Here is a 23,796-nt window from a genome sequence, read left to right as displayed (position 1 = left end):
AAGCAAATAAATAAATTAAACCAGCTCTTAAGCTTCCAGAAAATTACTACAACTGCTATTATAGCCTAACATAGTCCTAAGGAAAAAAAATGGGATGATCATAAAACAGGTGCACTACAAGACTTATTTTATTGCATCTCCCATTTTATAAAGATATTCATGAACATATAAAAATAAACACTACTCCTTTGCAATTAAGTTTCTCTCTAGTTGTAAGTACAGCTATTTTTAGTTTTAATTTGAGGATATCTCCCAGAATTGCAGAGCATAATCATTTCCACCATAACTCTGCATCATCATTATCAAATACCAGCCTATCTTTGGAAAATGCACATTTTACATGCCAAAGGTCCCAGAAGTCCTTTTGCAGCTGATGGTACAGATCAGCTCCTGCAGTCCCAACTTCCAGTAATGCCAAATATTGGCCACCAAGTGGTGCTACAAAGATTTATTCCAAATGCAGTTCTGGCCCATTAAACCAAAAGGGGATGGGGAAAGTCATGCTAATTTCAAGCCCTATTAAAATTGCAGGCAATAATTTAACGTTTCCCTCAAATGTAAATGCAAGGAAATTTATGAGGAAATCAGATTGGTATTCAAGTTTCTAGGAAGAAATGATAGAAAATGATGAGGAGGTAAAAGAAGCACTTGAAATCCTCCAGCCCAGAGCCTCCTTAATGGTGTCTCCCCATCTGACTGCTTTGGGATTTCACACCCATCGTGGTTCCAATTACTCCTCTCTCCACAGAGCCGTGCTAGACCAGGCACAGCAACTTTTTTATGGTCTTGCAGCCATTGCAGGAGCCTGTCAGCAATGCTGCAATAATGAGGAGCACAATCCAGGAGTGCTTGCTGAGGTGATCCCTGCAGCCTCCTGTCATGGACATATTTCCTGAAAAATACTTTTGCCAGGATCTTTTCTTCTGAGAAGCTGAGAGGACTCAGAAATTAAATGTAAATAATATCTGCTGCTGTGGGAGGCAACAGGTGCATCTGTGATTGGTCTCATGTGGTTGTTTTTAATTGATGGCCAATCACAGTCCAGCTGTCTCGGACTCTGGTCAGTGACAAGATTTTATTATCATTCTTTTCCTTTTCTTGCTAGCCTTCTGATGAAATCCTTTCTTCTATTCTTTAGTATAGTTTTAGTATATCATTTTCTTTTAATATAATATATATCATAAAATAATAAATCAGCCTTCTGAAACATGGACTCAAGATTCCCATCTCTTCCCTCATCCCGGGACCCCTGCAAACACCACCACAGCCTCCTCATCCTCCCTCAGCCCTGTCCCCGTGCCACCGTCCCTCTGGGCACAGCCAGCACTCACCAGCCAGTGTTGAACTCCACGTGGGCATCGAAGAACCCCACCACGGGGGATGTTGCAGCTTTCCAGCCCTGGATCCTGGCTCGGATCAGCCCCTCGCGTTTGTTGTTGCGCACGATCTTCACCAGCCCCGGGTACCTCTTGTGCACGTACTGGTCCAGGTTAAACTTCAGCTCAACTGCAGGGCAAAATCAAAACCCACACAAGCATTTAGAGTGAGAAAGGCCCTGCAATGTTGTGTTTTGTTCTGCAACAGAAAGGGAGAGGAGTCCTTAAATATTCCCAAACCCTTGGTGAGTCCCAGAGATACAAACCCAGCACTGAGGCATGGAGCAGCTCCAGGGGTTTCAGCCCACAGAAATTGCCCACACACCAGAGACTTGCCCAGCTTTAATATGGATTTGAGTATACTGTCGAAGAGGTAGTTTTTAAAAAATTACTATTTAAAAAAAATTACTATTCTGATTCTCTGATGATTTGTATTAGTTACAACTGGCCTCTGGAGGAGCAATTCTGACCATAAGCAAGTGTAACATGCCAGTCTGGTGATTTCTTTTTTCTGATTTATGCTCTTCAGTAGGAGTGAAAAAAATAACCTCAATGGATTTTGGGTCAAGAAGTAATTCAGATCACAATTAATTTCCCTTAATTTTCAATGTTTCCCCTTAAATATAATTAAGATTCTTCAATACTAGGCTTCTTTCCTTTTTAACTAAATGGATATTGAATATCTCAAATAGACTTCTCTTTTGTTCATTTTCAGGCATTCAATCACAGATGGAGCAGAACTCATTCACCCTTTTCAGCTTCATTTCAAGAGGCTTATAAACAGGCAAATTACCAAAATGGTCTCTCTATTTATTTTTTTTTTAATCCATGTAGTTTGGTAATTCATTTACTCTGCAACTTATTCATATAGTGGTGTTTGCCTAAATATCTTTATCAGAAAAACTAGTAGAAGCTTCCAGGACATTAGCAGCTTCATTTTTCTGATCTATATTAGATAGTAGAATCATTATCATTAGAATCAAAAACTTGATAAATCTCCAGTTATTTAGAAGAGTGGCAGAGAAAAGCCATATAAGAGTTCACTGAGAAATGATGAGTTCAATTCTCCTCAGGATTGCCTTGACTCAAACACTTTGCAGTCTCATATAATTACTCCACAGGTTACACTGCCATAACTGAAATCTGAATTGCATAAACATGTTCTTAAATCTATAGGTTTTGGAACTTATTTTCACTTGAGTTGTCTCTTCTCTCAGTTCTCTCTTCAAGGATCTTGAAGAGTAAGAGCAACTTAAAACTGAAAGATTTGAGGAAGAAATGCTGAATTTTAGACTTATTGGAAATAAATATGATTTTAGAAGATGAATCAGTTCTAGAAATGTAATGTACAGATTTAAACACGACAGCTCTTGTCCCTCGTATCCTGAGAATCTTCAAATATGACTATTGTGAAATATGCTGATAATAGCACCCTATATGCTCATCAATATTTGGATTTTGGATTAAATCATGAAACAACAATGTGCTGCCATATAAAAGAGTAGCAGCTATCTTTAAGGAGAATCTGTATCCTCACTTTCCCTTGGCAGCAGAATGTGAACTTTTATTCTATCGATAATGATATTCCTCTAGATCCAAAAATTTGGAGAAAAGTGCTTATTATGATTGCTTACACAAATGCCATTCATTCTGTTAGGATTTCAATGAAATCAACAGGCTTTATCCACATAATGTTTATTTGTTATACAAATAGTCAATATTTACTCACAGCTTTGCGCAAATGGCTTGATCAACCCTCCCATCAACAAACACATTTACATTTCACACCTAGAAACCACACGGGGTGCCGTGCTTAGAGGCAAAGTGACAAAAGCTCACCATTGTCACTGTTGTCATCCACCAGGATGATCTCCTTGAGCAGGTGGGACGGGGTGTGGTTCACCACGCTGTGCACGGAGCGCAGGATGACCGAGAGAGCCTCGTTCACAAAGATGAACACCACTGAGATCTGGGGCAGGTCCTCCGGGTAGCTCATCTGCTTGCACCTGGAGAGGGGAAAGGCACAATGAAAACCCAGGCAGCCACTGCGAGCCAAAACAGACTGAAGAGCATCCTCCTCTCCTTGCTCTCCATCCGTGTAGGGATTTGCAGACTTTGTCTTTTCTCGATTCTTTAGGTTTTAGCTTTAGCTGGGGACCAAGGACAAATGATCCAAATCTCAGGCCCAAGAGCACAAACAATGTGGGCTGAAAAGAGAAAAACAAGGATGGGACTTCATAAGCTAAAGCTGGAATTGGACAATTAACTCCCAAGATGCAAAAGAACCAGAACTTTTCAAAGAGGACCAGCCATCCATTTTGTGACCATTTTGGTTCATCTTGGGCGTAGCCCTGGCTGGGCTCTTGTGCTGCCCATGGTGGGTCCACTGAGGCCTTTTAATAAATCCCTGCTTTATTCTTTAGCTCTGTCTAGCCTCTATTCTAGGCCAGCCTTCACAAGGCATCATTCTAACCCCAAGGAAAGATGTGGTAAAGGCTCAAAAGAACCAGCCTGGTTAGGAGCAGCACCCTCTCCATCAGCCCAGTGTAAAACACAGGGTGTGTGCAATGCAGGTGCTTTATGCTATCTGCACACAGATTTGTAGCAGCTCTCCTTCCCTGTGAGGTTAAAAGCATCTCTTGAAAACCAAAGGACTATCAATTGCTCTGCTCAAAAATAACCTGGAGAAGGCCTGCAATGGCACACCCTGGCTGTGCTCCATGGGGAACCTCCAGCAGCTTTGCTGCTAACTCACAACCGCAGCAGAACTTTCAAACCAGCATTTGCTCAAGCAAATTTAGCATTTGCCCACAGAGAGAACACTTGCCACCCTTTCTGACTGCGCAGTTTGTGCAACAAGAACAAACACATGGTGGTTGTTGTACAGGCCTGCACTTGCTGAATTATCTGCAAATAGGTCTGCTCCCTCTGAGATGTTGCCTTGTTAGGCTGCTACATCCTTATTCACAATTTGCTTTTGTGCTGCTCACTGATACGTATATTTTACCACAGACCATTTTGAGAAGAAGAACTGAGGCCTGGAGAAGTTGCACAGCACAGAGCAGAGCTCCTGCTTCCCAAGTGCTCAGCCCATGCCCCTCTGTAACACCACACTGCCCTATTTCAGTGGGACTCTCTCCCATTAGCAAAGAGGCTAACTTTAAAAGCTACCTACCTGTTCTCACAGTCAAAAAGCCATTCAGAATTACCATAGCAATTGCTGAACTTGCTCTCTAAAATACTGCTAATGATATCACAGAAAATGACTTCTCCTGCTCTTATCAAACTTTCTGACCTCTATGCTCATTACTTTGGCATAACAATCACTTTTTTCCCCACTATCAGCAGTCATGGGGATAGGGCAGGTGACAAATGCTTGACTGCTGGGTAACCTCTGCAAGTCAGTTATGAATTCTAGTAAAGTGTAATTATTCATAATTCCTGATCCCAGCACTATTTGCTCAGAGACCTGAGCACTCATCATTGATTCCAGTGCTACCATAGCTACTCACTGGCAGCCTGTGCCACACAGAGGACCACTGTGAAAAACTTCTGGCTAAGCAGCATTCTTACACAGCCTAAAAATAAGCCTGGAACAAGGAGAGAGGTTTTCAGGAGGCATGAATGTTCTGACACAGTCCCTTTTTTTGAATTTCTTTTTTGAATTTCATTTTGAATGCAATTTTCCTCTTGAGCACACTGACTTATCAAAGAAGTGCATCAGGAATACTGCAGGAACAGGAAAGAGCCATCAGCTAAAAACCATGGACCTTGCAAGTTTTCCTGTGATGAGGGACATCTTTTACCTGACAGCAATTTTCTGTAGAGTCCCACACATCCCAAACTGCAGCTCAGGAAATCAGAGCAGTCCCCAGGGAGTGGGTGCCCGGCTGGTGCAGGTGAGGCAGAGGAGGGAGCCCACCCCAGGCCATCCCTCCTCAGAGGGACCTCAGAGAATTAGGAATTTTGCTGAACATTTCTGAGGAAAAAGTATTTTTTTAATTGGCAAGTGAACTGAAACACCTGGGTACCCAGCTACATGTTCCTGGTCAGACTGATAGGGTAACTACAAGTGGGACCAATTTCAGTGCTTTTCTGCCATCCTCCCACTTTAATTCAGAGGAAAAAAAAAAAGGAAAAGAAAAATCTGATTCTAGCTTTAAAACCAGCACACCTAAACCATAACCTCATAATTTTTGATTTATTTGTTCTTCATCACATTAAATCAATGCATTATTGTCCCAAGTGGGGCTCCATGGCCTTGCTGGTTCACAAGACTTTTCATGCCTTAGTTCTCAGTGATTACTTACACTGTAGGGCATCAGGGACTGCTTTAGAGAAAAAGCTGGTTTGAATTTCTTATTCCACCTGGATGAAGTCATGCCTATCACTTCTCACTGCAACCTTTTGTCTCTTAGTTCTTCCCTTTTTTTTTCTATTAGCAGGACATAGTTGAAAAACTGCATTTTGACTGCATTTAGAAAGAGCAGTCCAAACAAAATATATTGGAATATCTTTGGTAGTGCCACTGCAACAGGAACACCTAGATGGGAAAAAGCAAAGCTCAGAATTTAGCAGTAGTTTAAAAGCTGCCATAAATTTATTTATTTATTGCAGTGAGGATGAAGAACAGCAAAAGCAGCTGTCCAGCTGAGCACTTTCCAAAGCACAGCAGTGATTTAAGGGTTTATTTCCTGCAGGCTTCAAGTCAACCTTGAACTCCCAACTCCTTAGGTCACTTTACAAAAGGAGATTGATGTGCTGAGGTAGTCAGGAGAAATTACTGGTCCACTACCAAACACTCCTGATGATGCTTGAGAGCATGAGCAATCCCAGTTAAGGTGTCTTTCCTTCAAAATCAGTGGGTGCTTTAAGTGCTTTGCTGGATTGCTGCCTGAGCTCTTCCCAAAGTGTTCTCTAATTAGACACCAGCCACAGCAATTTACAGTTAATACTTCCTTCATTCCAAGAAACTCTAACCAGGGTTTGACACTCCTGGCCAAACAGAGACATGAGCAAACCTCACCCTGCCAAGGCACACCCAGCTTTGGGTGTCACCTCAGCCACCTCTGCTCAGCCAGAGCCTCACAAGGGCTCTGCACTGGGTCAGACAGAGGTGCCTGTAAAAAAGGGACACAAAGAGTGACAGAATTCTCCTTGCAGCAGCCCTGGACTGGCCCTGGAGGAGGTAGCAGGGGACAGTTCATTACAGAGGAAAGGGAAGGCTGTAACAAGCCAAAGGGAATCCTTGCACAAAAGGGCTGGAGCAGCAGCCTGGACACAGAGGAAATCATCAGGCAAGAAACCTATGAGCTAATGATGGGGCAGCTTAGCACAAGAATAGGCACTTTTACTATTTCTTTTGAGAAGAAAATTACCAGAATGGGAAGAAATCAAACTGTACAAAATGCACTAGCAAGGCACAGCTTTATAATCCTTCAGCCTTACTGCCAACAGAACCATGGTAAGAAATTTGGAAATCATCCCTTTTTCAGGCCTGATGCTGTGCAGTGCCTGAGTTTTAGAAGCTCCCAGTGCTCTGCCAGGAGCTGGATCCCACCAGTCTCCCCTTCTCTGCACCAGGTCTGACCACACTGAACTGTGTGAAGAAGAACAATTTCAGCAATGGACAGCTGAAACCTGGCCTTGTTAACACCAACACTCCTGAGTTGGGGAAGAACTGAGTGCACATTTGACCTGTGTGGTAGCTAAAGATGGTGTGAGCTGGGCATAGCTCACATCCAATATTCCTGATTTTAAATCAGCATTCAGGACTGCCAGCAGGTCCCACAGAGTCCAACCAGCAGAGGAGCCCAGGGCTCCAGGGCACACAGGTACCTGGGCAGGGACACAATGCTGGATGCCTGCAGGACTGGGGGTTCCAGCAAAGGCTGACAGTGCCATGGCTAATCACTTCCATGGGCCAGCTGAGGATGGATTAAACCTGATGTGTGAAACAGCCCTGCAGGCTCCTCTCATACAGCATGCCAAGCATCAAACCTGGGGCATCCTGCTGCTGTCTTGGGAAAGGGCTTTGAGTGCTCTCATTCTGTATTTGCTACTGCAGAGCTTGGCTGGCAACCCAGAGGTATTTCCTTTCAGATCATTTTTCTCTATTCTAGAGATGATTTTCACTCATTCATTCCCTCACATTGAACTGGCTCCTTAAATGAACATTTCCCAGCCAGCGTCCTGAGCCCAACTGTGAGAACTGTCTTGCAGGCTTCAGAAGAAAATGGGAAAAGCTCTTTGGTTGGCAGATCAGAAACTTGGGGGAAAAAATCATGTACTAACATAAAAAGGTCACAGATCAGAAACTGGGACATGAGAAAAACAAAAGGTGCTCAACTGCACATGAACCTGCTCATGGCAACCTTGTAAGCTTGGAGGCATCAAAGGGAAGGAAATTTTCTTCTGGCTGAAGCTTCATTCCCTGATAGATGTATTTACTCTAATGGTATCTGATCCAAGAGAAACACGTGAAGTCCTCTATTTATCAGGATGCTCTTACAGTCCATTTGGGTTGCACTATTTTTTGTGAAGGACTGTCACTGCAGCCATGCAGGCAGTTCAATGCATTACCAAAAAAAAGGAGAAACATCTTCCCTGCTCTATTTCCCCTGCCCTTTCTTCCTGTCTCTAAACTTGCTAAACTCCAAAAATGAGTTTTGCTCCGCAGACCTTAATATACTGAGTTTGGAAATGGATTAAGCAATGCTTTTAGAGATTTCTGTCAGCTTTGCCCTTCAGGAAGAAATGCAAACAAAATTAAAGCTGCTTCATGAATCTTTAAAGTGTTTAATACAAGATACGTTTTTCCAATGAACTACTGGGACGGAGTTGACTGAAGGTTCCTCTCCTTCACAAACCTGATGAAATTGCTGGGCTTGAAGAAACATCTGCAGTTCTGGCAAAAAAACCCTACCCCTACATGATCTGTGCCTTGAAAGCTTCAGAATGATCTGTGTTCATGTTTTATAGCCACAGCAGGAGAACAAGTTGGAACAGCTCCTTATTTGGTGCACGATCAATGAAAGGACAAAGATAAATATTTTAAAAGATTATTGAACTCTTTCTCTTTAATGCTAACAAATACTGCTTTTAATCACTAGGTCAATATGTATTTTGAGCCCTGTTAAACCAAGGGCTCAGACTAATCTTACCTACATGGTTACCTTTTAGCACCTAAATGCTACTGTGACTCCTATAGGCACAGACAATTTACCACAGCTAAATCACTGAATTTAGTGCCTAGCTCAGTGCCTGATCTCTTTCTCCAGAAACCCACTGAGGCTTTACAGCTAGTGCTGGATGCAATAGTAACTTTTGAGCTGCAGAAATAAACTAACATCGCCTTTCTCTTCCACACTGGCACGGCAGAGGGGACGTGACAAGCTGCAAATGTCTGGTTCCCCAGCATGGATCCAGCTGCTGACCAGTCTGCAGCAGCAGCAGTGACAGCCCACAAAACTGATTAGCTTCATGGATCATGAATCTGTCAGCCAGAGGCTCCAACTCCTTCCTAATTAATTCTCCTTCTCAGCAGAGGACGTTAACTGTATTATGGCACAGCTTTCTCTTTCTGTTCAGGGTGGATTTTCCTGCCCTATCCAAAAACCCAAATGGAAAATGTTTGAGTTCAAGGCTTGTTCTTACTTTCTCCCCATTTTGCAGCTATTCCTAAGAATACATAATATAAATACATGTCCTATATATTAATTATATATATTCATTTCCTAAGAACACATAATATAAATACAACTATGAACAAGAGAGCAGTGGTATAGAACACTGATGCTCTATGTACCTTGAGACAAACAGCACATTGTGTTTACAAGTAAGGTAAGAAGAGAAAAGAGCCGTTTTCAGAAAAAGCCTTGAAATTATGATGATACCAGAAGATACCTTCACAGTCTGTGGTCCTTATGGAACAGCCTCCATTTTGAAATATCCTGCAGCAGAAAAATCAACACCTTCTTCCTGAATTTGTTTGGAGAATTGCAGGTACAGGATACAGTGCAATTCTTGTTGGTGCTGTAAGTCTGAGGAAAGCCACTAAAAGAACCTTTTCTCCATCTTTTCTCATTTAGAGTTTCTCATACACATTTTCTCATAAAGTGAGATCTTAAATCTACTCCATACTGTGGGAATTCCCACCAGCTTTTTTTCACATGCTCCTTGACATATTTTTTTTTTCTTATTTTGCATCCAAAAGTCTAGGAGAGAAATCCCCTACACTCATCAGAAAGAAACCAGGCCAAGTCCTCACCTGAGCTAACCTCCAGCATCTCCTGTATCAAGGAAAAATGTCCTTTCATGTCAACCACAAACAAATGACTGCAATGTGCACTGAGTTTTCCAGAACACATCTGGTCATGGGAATTTCCCACATTCCCAGGCTGGACAATTGGATTGGATGACTGTAGGATTTCTAGACTGAGGAACAGCAGCAGCCTTCCTAAAATAACTGTCTTTTGTACCTTAGGACTCTTCACTCTTCTATTTCCTACAGGAAAGACCAAATTTGCAGGAATTTCTGTCCTATATTTTTTCTATGAAGGAGAGAGCCCTTTCAAGCTGGACACAGGTAGGTTAAAGCTCTCCATCAATTTTCAGTAACACACATTGGACAAGGGTTCCCTGAGAATGACAGATTTGGCTTTTTGTTCTTTTGCCTTTCTTTTAATTTCCAGGCCAGTACAACTGTGACTAATTGCTCTGCTCATAAAAACCCAACACATGTTTGTGCCTTTTGTTTTATAACACGTTTGCTCTATTTGGTTTAATTCCTCCTTTCTCCAAGCAAATTATTTTTATATTTATAGTAGAAAGCCCTGAGAACTGTCAATCAGTGACTGATAGCACACTATATATGCATAGTTAACATATGCAGCAAGATGAGTCTACTTGTAGAGAATATTAACCCTTATATTTAAGATTACTAGACTCTTCAAAAGTAGCTGCTGCACACATAAAATAAGAGGCCTTCTATTTCACTGAGCTATTTCTGGTTTTCCTCAGGCAAACAATACCAGAAACATGCCATTATGTCTAATATCCTTATTGATTTATACATATAAAAATGCTAAAACTAGTTTCAATCACTTTTAAAACAAGCCTCTTTATTAACATGAAAAATGACTCAAATCCCGTGCTCACATCTTTCTGTAGTAAGAATTCTTTGCCTTTTTTTTTTTGTAACTTAACTTGAGTCACTAATATGTTTTGAAATACCATCTGTAAAAAATTTCCACTCTATCCCCCAGTGTGCCTGTCTGGATCTGCCTCTGGCTGTATGCATGCTGCATCACAAAGCATTAGGCTCATTGGAAATTAATGGAGAGGCTGAAATCTGCTTTCAAATGCTTTCCAAAAATCCCCAAAGAAAACAGATCCCCTGTGCAACTTTATTTTTAATGGTGCTGCACTTAAATTTAAGGAGGAGCTGAGCTAAATGCCAAGTGACATGTATTCTGCCTCGTTTTAGGTGATTAAAACAAATGGCTTCTTTAGTGATTCACAAGATTTTGAAAATATCTTTGCCTCTGTTCCAACTGGATTCTTAGCTTGCATCCTTTTAGAGTAAAAACTAGAAAAGAATTGTCTTTTTAAAAAAGCCATAAAGGCAGTCTTAGAAAATTCTGCTTTGAGATTGGAGAGCTCTCTGAAGTTAAGTGAAACATAAAAATTGGTGAAACTGATGAAACTATATTAAATAAAGGCCAAACTAAAGGCATTGTGTCCATTTGATTTGAAGATCTTATCAGCAAAATACATTCAGGAAAACACCACCTTTTGTGCAACTTTTAAAAAACTTAATTTTGAGAACTATGTTGTCTGTGGGGAAGAGAGAATATACACTCTCATTTCAGCTTTGCCAAAACTAAAATCTCGTATTTCAAACAGGGAAGGCTCAAAAAGAGCCATCCAGAAAGCCAGATGATGTTTTCCAGGGTGCATTCACAAAATTGGCTGCTGCCCAGTGTCCCCACTCCTTGTGCTGCCACCAAGGGTCATTGCACTCCTGCAAGCCGTGTGAAGCCATTCAGCTGCACTTCCAGCAGTGCCTGTTAGCACTTTTCCCATCAAAGGAGTAATTTTCCACTCAAGGTGATGCATCAAGATCCCAAAAAAAGGTTTTTTGTGGCGAAGGGATAATTAATCCCAGCATGTCTGCAGGGAGTGAGGTGGTTACAGCCCAGATATCCAGCAGCAGGGTCCATATCTGCAGGCACCACATCCTCTGAAGCTCCTTTCCTGTTTCCTACTGAGCCCGTGCCAGACAGAAAGGAAAAGCAGTGGAATTGGTGAAATCAAAGGAATTATTTTCAATAAATAATGCATAAGAGTAAACTCACCCTTTTCCATTTGCACAGAAGAGTTTGCTGTACCTTTGAAGCTATTTGTTATTCAGATAATAATATGTAAATACAGGAAGTTATCCTTGGCTATTAAAAATGTACTGCAAGTGTTTAACATTAAAAATTCCAGATACTTTTGTTTAATTTTGACTATCTCTCTGCCTCAGCTGGTGCTGCTGGTGCTGGACAGAGGCTGAGTATCAGCGTTACCTGGAAATGTAGGGCAATAAAAAAGTTTTCAAGGTAACTGCTGCAGAGCTCTTCATGAATTTCATTAAGGGTTTGCTGTCACGTTGCAGTGTACTGGTAAGGAGGAGAATAGAGGAATGCAATATTTTTCCGCTATCACTTCAGCTAACAATGTTTTTTATGGTCTGGGGAGGATATACAACCACGTTTGGCAAACAACCCCTTCTTTAATAGGCTCCAGTGTATTTCACAGGAGACCAGCTTTAATCTCTGGTCAAATTCAGTCATGCAGCAGAATGTTTCTTTCTACCTATGTACAAATACAGGATAGTTGGAGGAGTAAACCACCAAATGGGAGGTCAGCCATAAACTGGACAAACTCCACCACTGCCTGCCAAAACTGTAGTGAGAAGCTCTTTAATCCTGACTTGTCCCAACTGCTGTGAGGCTGGTTGTAGCCCAGCAAGGTAATAATGCTCCCCTGGTAATCACAGCACTTTTCTCAGGTGGTGCACAAGCTCATTTGACTAACCAGCAATAGCCTTGAAATGTTTGAACAGTAGTCACGGGCTTCCTCCTACTTTAAATGATCAATTCCTATCAGAGTAAAAACAGAACCAAGTTTATGGTATGTGGGAGGAATTATGGTTCAAATAGAGCAGTGTTCCAAGAACAAATGCATAAAGAACATTGATTTAGCACTGAAAAATGGGAGTATTAAATCCAGGATGTTTAGATGCTTTATATGGGATTGAGGAGAGAGCCTGGTGGCAGCAGCTGAGTGTTCATAAAAAGTCTGAGTCAGGCAGAGAGGACAAAGGAAGGTGCATGTGCTGTGTGTGGGTAGGAAGCTGCCTGACAATCAGATGATGGAGCAAAGCTCTCCATGAGCTCTAGGTCAGGATCCCATCGGATAAATCATTAAGCAAGAGCAGCCAAATCCTAAATCCTTTACTCTCCCCACATCTTCCCCAGTGATACTCGCAGGGCTGTTCTCTGTGCATTACAACTACTCTGCGAAATGTCCTGTTCAAGGAAAGCACCTGAGCTTGTCTTAACTTCACTGAGGTTATTCATACACTTAAAGCTAGGAACATATTTAAGTGCTTCATTGGACTGGAGCCTAATTGCACTTTTATAGCTTTTGTTTAAATTAAAGGCTAGTTAGAGGTGAACATCACAATATTCAACAATTTCATGCACTTAGAAGTTAAATGTTAACAACAGTTCCCTTCTAACTAATTATGTTGCTTCAGTTTGTATAACTTGAGAAAACTCTTGTGTTTTTATTTAGTTTTGGTTACATTTAGAAATGAAAAAAGTTTTTAAAAATCCAGCCACATTTACTGTCTAGCCCACAGCTAATACCTAGAGCACACACTTAATAGCAGCAAAACAGTGCAATGCATGGAGATTTTTTATATTTATGAGCTCTTATCCTAATTTGAAGAAAAAAAAACAGGTCAACATGTGCTTGCTTTTCACTCAGGTTGACAGAAATTAGGCACACATCCTAGACCAGGCAACAAACTTAAGCAAAGCTGTGAATTTGAGCAGGCCAAGGACACTCAGAGCCTTTTCCTGGCTCTGAGATTTGGCCATTGCAGCACTTCACTGTTCCTGCACAAACCTGCTGAGAAACTACTCCCCGCTTCACTTCATGTTGTCTGGTATCTTTTCTATCTTGTCCACAGGCATTTTAAATTCACATCCTCAGTGTCTGCAGAGTTAAATTAATTTGCCACCACAGAGAAAGGCAGCAGTGAGCACCACCACCTGCGTGCGCAGCAATCCTGCCCTTCCTCATCCCTCATCTGCAGACACACACACTCAACCAGATCCTTCCAGGCTGTTTGCTCAGCCCTGCACTCAGAGAAACTTTCCCCCAGAGCTTCCCTGGATTTCCAGCTCTGTCAGGCAAAGGAGGGAGTGCTCCTCTCTGAGCAAACAGAACACAAATTCCCTGTCTCTTGGTACACGGGTTAATAACTCCAAGGCAATAAGGCAATGGAGTAGCTGGAGGTCAAGCATTTGTTTTCAGGCAGCGTAGACAATACAGGAGCAAAGCTTCAATGTCATTTTTATCTTGGGTTTAATGTAAACTTCACCATGACCCTCTGGGAGAGCTGTGTCCTAATGAAACATCCACAGCAGGGATGAAAGCTCGCTCCAGTCACTGAATGAGAGCTGCTCACTTTGTGGATGGAAATAACTAAAATTTATGCCTTTCCTCTGAAATTTTAGGGGTACAGACTAACTTAGCAACAACACCCCAGGGTATTTTAGTGCACTGTTTTAATTATAATTGCTGCTATTAATATTCCACCATTATTCAAGTCTGAAGCACTGTGTCTGCCTGAGAGGTGTGTTTCATTCCACCCCAGAGGCCAGCCCAGTCCTGGGGCCTTCAGAAGACAAAATGCATAAATGCAGACTAACACAAGTCTGGTAGCATAGAATAAATAATACACTCACCCCCTGGAGCAAAGAAGAAAATAAACTAATTAAGGACCTATTTGACAACCTGGAGGCATCTCTCACCCAGGTAAAATGCAATTCCAGAGGGTTTCTTCTCTAGAAGCTGAGAAACAGGGAGCTTGTGCAGAAGTAATACACAGCGATATCTCCAGTAATCTAAAGCTGCATGGAGCTCACTGATAAATCCTGACACACCAACACCACCTGAAATTGTGGGTGCACCAACACCAAGCTCCTTTGGTGCTGCATTCAGCCAGGTGGCCTGGGTTGTCTGTGGTTTGATTCTGAGACCACAGCAGAAGGTCTAGAAGCAATGCACAGAAGACAAGAACATTTCAGAAAGCAAAAAACAGAAAATAGAGTCCTCACACTTCAATATCATAAAACTTTCAAACAGCTGAACTGGCAGGTGCTGTTTCAAAGAAACCAAACTTTGGAAAGCATCTAGATCAAGCTAACCAAGACAGGAGCTAACATTTGCCAGCCTGGTACTTCTGGCTCTGGCTACTTTTAAGAGTCTCTCACTTTTATTAGCACTAAATTCACTCAAAACAGGAGACACAGGCAAAACAAGCACGAACTGACACTATTAAAATGAAACACTGCATCAACCTGGAGTTCACAATTCAGTTTTATTTCAGACAGAAGAGTAAATTGTCTGACATTTTGGCCTGCTCATGTTTTTACCACAAAGACACAAACAACAACAACTAAAAAGCTTGAGGTAATGTGACCTGAAACCTTGACTTTGCTATGCTATGAAACCTATCCAAATAAAATAGGAATAAAAACTTGCTAATTTTTAAAGCTACATCAGGAAGACATCTGGAGATAACACCTCACACTGTCAGCAGAACTAAATTTGCATAAACCTTTTAAGAAAGAAATGGGAAATATTATTTCAAACCGTTAGAACTCCTTCAAAGCCCTACAAAGAATCTCAGGTATAGTGTAACAGAGCTACATGCAAGGAAACATAAAAGGAAAAGAAATACCACCCTGAATTCATTGCCTGTCTTGTTCTGTTACTTCTTTTTATCCTGTAATGTGATATCATGGAGTGTAACATAACATGACAGTTCAGAAATTTACAGGAATATCCTTTTCTCCCTGGAAGTGATAGCAGGCAACAACCAGCCACAGGCTCAGGGGAGGGAAATGAAAGAAATTCTCAAATGCCAGCACACAGCTGCAAGCCCTGGCTGGATCTCAGCAGTGCTTCTGCACTACAGATATACATTTACCTATGAGAGAGCAGCTCGCAGAATTTGTGGACAGCACCCCACCATTGCTCTTCTTTAGGAGGAAATACTCTTTCTGCCATGGAAATACTGGGGCTTTCAGGTTTCCAGCTCAAAAAAATACCACAGTCTCTAAAGCATACTTTAAAAGGAAAAGAAACCAAAAAACCCAGTGGTGCTTAAGGGGAATGTGCAGGTCACATGAGACACATTTAGTGTGAGGATTGATGAGAAAAACTGAGGGATGCAAAGCAGCTTTTTGATCATTGCTTCCTTTCCTCCCAGCTGACCAGGCTGCCCATGCTGGCATGTTATTCTTCAGTGAGTGTTGCTAGTACGGAAATCTGGTCCTGGTTCTGCATGCCTTGGAGCATGTAACACTTTGGGCTGGATTCACCTGCAATCCTGTTTGGGCTGGATTCACTGCAGTCCTGTTTGGGCTGGATCCACCTGCAGTCCTGTTTGGGTTGGATACACCTGCAGTCCTGTTTGGGCTGGATTCACTGCCGTCCTGTTTGGGCTGGATTCACCTGCAATCCTGCTTGGGCTGGATTCACTGCAGTCCTGTTTGGGCTGGATCCACCTGCAATCCTGTTTGGGCTGGATTCACCTGCAATCCTGTTTGGGTTGGATCCACCTGCAATCCTGTTTGGGCTGGATCCACCTGCAATCCTGTTTGGGCTGGATCCACCTGCAATCCTGCTTGGGCTGGATCCACCTGCAATCCTGTTTGGGCTGGATTCACCTGCAATCCTGCTTGGGCTGGATCCACCTGCAATCCTGTTTGGGCTGGATCCACCTGCAATTCTGTTTAATCTGTCTGCCCATGGTTCCCAAGGAAGGGACTTGCAGAGGACATTACACCCTGCACATGATAAGCAATGCTGCCATGGCATCTCCATCCTCTACACAGGCAGCCAAGTCCATCACCCCAAATTAGATGTCTAATTTCTAGTCCCTGTTATGCAACCCACCTTAGGTAAACTATTCATGTATTCAAGAGTACATTCTGGTGCAGGCAAATTGCAGGGAATGGCTTCCAGCCTCGCTGCATTTAAACACAACATTGCAATCAGTTATTTTTCATACTCCCTAGTTAATCAAATTCAGCCTTCACTAAATCTACATTTATTAGTGCTGACAGTCATGCAGAACTTGTCTTCAACAATTAGTATACACAAAGGCACTGCAAAAATGTAGAACTGGAAAATTACTGCATCTGAACATAAGGTGGCTTTTTGGAAAAGGTTGTTCATTTTTATGGTTCTTTTTAATTTAGCCTTTCTGGTGCTCCTTTCATCCCACAGGTCAGTGTTAATAATCAAGACCTATGTTATACACTTTGCAGTATAATTAAAGTCACTACTTAATTGGAAAGCCTAGCACTAAACAAAAGGGAATCAATAATGAATCTAATGGGAAAAGCCAGAGAAAACATCTATTGAATATCAGGAATAACTGTGAGACACTGCCATGTGTCCAGCACTGCTGCTATGGAGACAGCATGGAGCCTGCTGATAGGGAGGCTCTGCTCATGGGCCATGTCCTGCAAAAAACTCTGGTGCTGGCCTCAAAAAGGGGGGGAAGATTTCTCAATAATTTTTTTATTATTATTGGGAAACACAGTCACTGTTTTAACCTGTTCCTCAGCCTTTTCACTGGAGTAATTTAACATTGCACAATTAACTAAAAATACAAAGACCTAAAGGTGGTCTGGGATTTGGGAGAGCAAGGTTTGAGAGCCCACATTCCACCTAATCAATCATTATTTGTGCCAGGTGAGCAAAGCTCCAGAAGAATTTGGGAGAAGACCTGAAATATCTTCATAGACAGGGTCAGGTCATGACTCCAGGACTCAGCTACAGAGGGAGTGTGCTGATACAGAGCAGTAACTATGATTCTCTCAGAGTTTTCTTGCCCAGCCAAAGAAAAAGGTGAATTTTTCTCTCTCCTTTGAGGGCTTTGCACAGTTCCAGCCTGAGCCCCTTACAGCCAAACAAGAAGCATTTCCCAAAAGGCAGAGCCAAGCCTGTGGCGTACACAGGGATACACAAATAAGCACAGCTGGCCCAGGGGCAGCACTGCGAGTGAATTGAGGTTGTCAGCTGATATCCCAAATGATCTGAGTCAGAACGACAACACCAAATGCTGAGGAGGAACTGGTCAGAGCCCAGCTCACTGCAGAGGAGGAGCACAGGGATTTACTCAGTCCACACCAGCTCCTCCTGCTCCTGGGCAAGGCCAAAATCAGCTGAAATTCGCTGCCTCTCTCTGGGGCTGCAGCTCCACTTGTTCACACAGATTATGTGCATGCAAAGGGGCTGTTTGTAGGGGATTCACAGCCAGAGGAAAATGCCCAGCCCATGTAACTTAACAAAGCTACATAAACTCCCAGAGCATGGGTCTGCACTGCTCTCCTTCACCCTGCTCAAAATCCACATCTGGACATTGATTTGGGATGCAATTAAAACACTTCAGTTAGTTTCATCTCTTACTGAATTTCCCTCCAATAAACAATCTTAATCTGTTGCCCAGAGGTAATTCTGTCTGCTCCATTTTCTCTCTCTGTTTTTTCCTTCTCTCTGCTTCAATTTACGTCATATGTTCAGAGTGGCCAAAAAAAAGGATTTTTCAGAATTTTAGCATGGTTTTTTAGATTGATTGAGAGTGGGTGCAAAAAAAAAAAGTCAAATGCTTTCCTATGAAAAATAAGCCTAATTGAAATCAAATATCATGCTTATACTTTGATTGTGAAACACTGTTCTGCTTAGAAAAACCAAAATGCTTAATTTCAATTAATGTTTCATTAAACTGTGACCTGATATTTAATCTGAAAGTATTGGTAGAAGCTAGTAATGGAAAATTCATAATTTCAAGAGTGATTTTTTAAATGGGAAACTAAAGGTTTCACTGGTCTAAACTCCTTGTTTAAACAAACATTTCACAGAAGATGCTCAGCCTAACACAAAATATTTTTAGGCAATTTTTTTTTTCCACTTGTCATTTTCTGCTAATCAGAAATTCTGATTGCTGGAAAGCTCTGGACTTCAAATATTCCTTGTGAAAAGGCCCATTACATTGCACTCTGGTTAACCTGGAAAGGGTCTGTTTTAATTTGGAGCTTCTTGTGTCACTTCTCTAAGTGCCTCAAAGAACACCCAGCGTCCCTAGAGGATTTGAAAACAGGTCACGAGGCAGAGCAAACAGCTGTGGGGGGGGGAAAACCAAATAACCCCAGACCCAGCCTTGCCCAGTGCAGTGATCCAAAAGCTGATGCTCTGTGAGAGCCATCTGCCTTTGTGCCCTGCTGCTGCAGCCACGTCCAGCAGAGCATGGGGGTCATCCAAGCCCAGCACGGGTGACCAGGGCCAACCAAGCCCAGCACTGATGACCAGGGCCAACCAAGCCCAGCACTGATGACCAGGGCAATCCGAGCCCAGCACTGATGACCAGGGCAATCCGAGCCCAGCACTGATGACCAGAGCCACCCAAGCACAGCACTGGTGACCAGAGCCATCCAAGCCCAGCACTGATGACCAAGGTCACCCAAGCACAGCACTGATGACCAGAGCCACCCAAGCACAGCACTGGTGACCAGAGCCATCCAAGCCCAGCACTGATGACCAGGGCAATCCGAGCCCAGCACTGATGATCAGGGTCATCCAAGCCCAGCACTGATAACCAGAGCCATCCAAGCACAGCACTGATGACCAGGGCAATCCGAGCCCAGCACTGATGACCAAGGTCATCCAAGCACAGCACTGATGACCAGAGCCACCCAAGCACAGCACTGAGCCTCCTCCACCACAGAGAAACTGCATTCACACCCCTGATGGGGCTCCAGAGAGCTGAAACAGCACAGGGGCTCCCCAGAGATCTGCTGCCCAAAGAAAGGGTCCAAGTTGGAGGTGGTGGTTCTGCCTTTTCAGAGAGCTGGAGCTCAGTGGTCACTGAAGGCTTCCCCAGCTGCTGGCCTCACTGGAGCTGCTGTTATTAAACCTTTGAATGAACAAATCAGAGGTCTATTTACCAAGCCTGCCCCCTCGGTAACATTATTTGATCAATTCCGGAATTCTTTTTGATAGGTAATTAAAAAAGCTTTTCCTTAGGTATGGAGTGGATTGAACCATTAATTACACTTCACAGCCCTAGAGATGCAATTCTTTTGCTATTGTGAAATGTCTATGGCAAACCACAAAAATGCTTCCCTCCATAAAAGAACTGAATAAATGAAAGCAATTTCCTCAAGACCCAGATTTCTCTGAGTTTTATGGCTAAAGACTTGAGTTGCCACAGCATTAATAAGTTTGTTCTTTAGGGCTGAATTTTCTCAATACAAACGTCCGTGACTGTAACACAAAGAAAATATCTTCTTTGGCTGATAGAGCCAGCAGACTGAATCCATATATTAATATTATTGTTATCACTGAACTACCACAATGCACTCTGCATCCAAGTTGCTCAAAAAAAAGATCAGTTAAATTAAAGATCCTCACCAAGCAGCGACAATTTTGTGTAAAAGCCAATTTAGCCATTATGGAAGCTGCAGGATCATATTAACTTTTCTCAAAAGTATGCATAATGCATGACAGCAAGTGGTTTTGACAAGTGCCTGAGTGTGTGTGTCTGCGTGTGTGGATGTGTCCTGCATGTAAAGAAAGCCCTGAAGTAATTTAAATTACAAAGTCAAGTGATAGAAAGATACAAAATGCTGGATTTACAGGTGTTGCACCTGTTCAGTTCAACCCCTTGCTATCCAGCCTGTGCATCAAAAAGAGCAGGGGAATTGATGTTATCCTGAGAGACAATGCTTTTGTTTGAAAGCATCTGCTTAGCTGACACTTCCCAATTTTCCAGCATGCTACACTGTAAAACAAACAGCTTTTGTAAGTTTGGGGGCCTTTATCCCTGTCTTTTAATGACGTTCCCTAAGGTTTTGGACATTTCTACTTTCTTTAAGTTTGATAAAGTAAAAAATCTACTGTCATGTGGGGCTTCAGCACCTCTGACTTCATGCATGGCTGGGAAGGGCTGAGTCTGAGCCTTTGTTACTGGAGCAGGGGTTGGTATTTTGGCTAGAGCTGGCAGCAGTGGAGGATTTTATTCCCCAAAAAGGGCAGGAGGATGCGAATTCTGCCAGACTTTTGTAGCCACACAGGGAAACCTGTTCTGCTCTGCCCAGTGCCTGCAGGGGTTTGGGTGGCTGACCCTGGGAAGTGCAAAATCCCCACCAAAATCTCAAAATCAAAATCTCCACCAAAATCTCTCTCTTTGTTGCTTCAGGTCTGGTTTTGACTATTCAGCCAAACATCTCCCCTTTGAAATTATGGTAAGAGAGGCATGGACAGAGCCCAGCAGATTTTACAGCATTCCCTAGGGCAGGATTCAGGACAATTCTACACCTAAACATATTGGGAGGGATAGCTGCCAGGAATACAAGTTCTCATGCTTTCTTACATACAAGGTTCATTGGCATCAGGAGATTATTTTCACTCAGTGCTCAGGTTTTTTCAATTATGACACTCATTTTATATATGGAAGAACATATATGGAAATTACTCCAATAACACTTCACCATCAAATAACACTTCTCCCAGAGAACCACAGAACAAGCTCCAGCTTAGCTGTGTGCTTGCAAAACAAAAATAACCTGTTCCTTACAAGAAAAGCTTCTCGTTCTTCCATTTTATAGAGGAAATAAGATGTGTTAGTGAGGGCTAGAAGTCCTGCTAATAATTTACTCCTGTGAAGAAAAATCAGGACATTAAGCATTCTGACTCTGAGCTCGCTGCAACAGATTTTCTACAATGGTATAGACCTTGAAAAACTTCAAATAATATATTATTTAGATAATATAATCTGATCATATAATCTCTAATAGATATTAAAAAATCTCTGATATTGAGAAGAAAAAGCTGGGATATATTTATTATGATAAATATGCTAGAATCAAAGTGTAATTTTGTAATTATTGTGTGATTTGTAATCACAAACAAGAAGTTTACTGCCATTGCCTCTATTTGGCACGCAAACAAAATTTGCTGTTGTCTCCTGTACCAACAGAAATTCGTATCCTAAAGAAAAGGTTTCTGGGCAAAAAGGAGTAAAAGCAGAGGCAGCAGCAGGTAGGAAAGCAGAACAAAATGTGAGAAAAGCATCTTGAGTGCCCACCCAGGCTTGAGGCTCTGCTGCAGTGCAAGGACAGGGGGAGGTGACTCCAATTCAGGAGCTTCTTGGTCACACTGGCTGACTCTGCACATCTGTAGTACAACATATTTTTAATTTGCTGCATGGGGATGAAAATACCTCCTGAAAAGCAATTAAACTGCCAAATGTTTATGAACCTATGCTTGTGGATGGAATAGAAGGTTTATTCTATCAGAATGAGAGAGTGGACAATGGTGAGAGGGGAGTTTAAATGAAGTAAAATACAATATTTCTCATCAAACTTGGAGTATTTTAAGTCCTGAGTTTGCATACTGAAATAATATTTACTTTCATAAATTTTGCCTGTGCAATGTAGACTTGAGTATAAATCCTCCCAGTTCATATCTTTAATACTGGTTTGTGAAAATACATAGATTGAATACTTCAAATGGAAGCCAGAATGGGGAGAAAGCAGAGTTTAATACTTTGGGAATGCAAATTCAGATGGTTTTATTCACAGGCTGGCCACAGACTATGTACATGGCCTTGGACATCGATTCTACCTTGCGCCTCAATTTAAAAAATGAAAAGCCCTCTCCTTTAAAAAATGAACAGCTCTGGGAATGACATGAATATAAAGCACAAGCAAACTGACAAGCTCAGCAGTGGAGAGGGGAGACCACTGGGCAACTGTGCACACAGAGAAACTGGACAAGAGTGGGATTTCAAAGCCTGTCTCAAGCTCATGGAGATTCAATTCTCTCCAAACATAATCAGTGTCCAAACCAAAGAGTCAAACTCAGCTATGGTAGATGTCCTCCTTGTGCTGGGGGCCACAGAGCTGGGTACAATTCCAGTGGGGTCCCAAAAAATGGAGCAGAGGGGCAGGATCCCCTCTGGGATGAGCCCAGGACACTTTTGGCTCTCTGGACTCTGAGTGCACTGGGCCACGCTAAGCTCCATGTCAACAAACACCCCCACATCCTCCTCAGGGCTGCTCTCCAACCTTCTCAGTGGGCAAAATCTTCTTATACAAAGACCTTCTACTATCTCCACTCTCATTCATTTTCCATAGCAAATTCAGTCTGAAGGGTTTTCCTGTGACTCATCTAGAGACAAGTGCATCAATTGCGGCCTCCAGATCTAACTAGAACCAACTCAGGAGTGTCCAAACATGGCAAGGGAGGCAGTTCTCCCAGTAACACAGATATTTAATCATCTGGCATGGCCTGATGAGATACCCACAATGAGAATGTCAAAAAGCTCATCTGAGTGACTCATCAAAGCTCCTCAGCAAAACTGTGGGAGAGCACAATCTGAAGTGAAACATCCCTGCATTGCAAAGGGTCTCATGCCTCTGAGAGCTGCTGAGCTGGATTTGAGCTCTGCAGCCTCTGCTTTGGCATTTCCCAGCAGAACACATCTCATTCATCCTCATCGCCCTGCCCACAGCAGCAAATAACAGCCAGGTCAAACCTCACCAAGCTCCATTTGGGAAACTTCACTTTGACTTTAGGGTCTCTGGGCCAGATCTGATGCACAGCTCCAATATTTGCATAACTACAGATTTCCCCAGCATAATTCCAGGATGGATTTTTATGATACATCAAGAGAGGAGAGATGAGACCTTTAAACAAGTCAATGTACATCAAACGTGGTATCAAGGCAGAGATTGTTTTCTTTTTGCCTCTTCTGATACCTGAGTTTTGGTTTTTTTTGTAGCAAGGGTTTGAGAAAACAAATGCTGAGTCAATGCTTCTGAGATCAGTTTAGTATGTAATACAGCTAAAGAAATTTGTACTTAAGCTGAAGTTTTGTTTTTGGCAGCTTGAACTGCCTAAAATCCTAATTCAATTGCAATCTACTCAGAGACCACAGCTGTTTAGCTTGGCTAAACTTTTCTCACCATTTAATAAGATACTTTTTAATTTAACTTTCAGTTCTGCCTAGGAGCCCCAGTGGGTCTTTTAAAACTGAAGATTATTATTAGAAATTAATTAAGTA

At 42.3% G+C, this 23,796-nt stretch overlaps 1 protein-coding gene across 1 annotated transcript in view; it reads right to left on the bottom strand.

Annotated features, from left to right (window-relative positions):
- The window catches only part of GALNT9 (polypeptide N-acetylgalactosaminyltransferase 9), a 128,627-nt gene that overhangs the window by 79,903 nt on the left and 24,928 nt on the right, over window positions 1-23,796 (bottom strand). The window contains exons 3-4 of the mRNA XM_054288749.1: window positions 3,216-3,382; window positions 1,332-1,506 (exon numbers count right to left, since the gene is read on the bottom strand). Coding sequence (XP_054144724.1) covers window positions 1,332-1,506; window positions 3,216-3,382 — 342 coding nt within the window. The remainder of the gene's footprint in view (window positions 1-1,331; window positions 1,507-3,215; window positions 3,383-23,796) is intronic.

The sequence above is a fragment of the Melozone crissalis genome, unplaced genomic scaffold, assembly GCF_028551555.1.
Source record: "Melozone crissalis strain CALT ecotype California unplaced genomic scaffold, PUWL_Pcris_2 ptg000063l_1, whole genome shotgun sequence".
Classification (NCBI taxonomy): Eukaryota; Metazoa; Chordata; class Aves; order Passeriformes; family Passerellidae; genus Melozone; species Melozone crissalis.
Note: the sequence above shows the minus strand (reverse complement) of the source record. Positions and strands in the feature narration are given on the sequence as shown.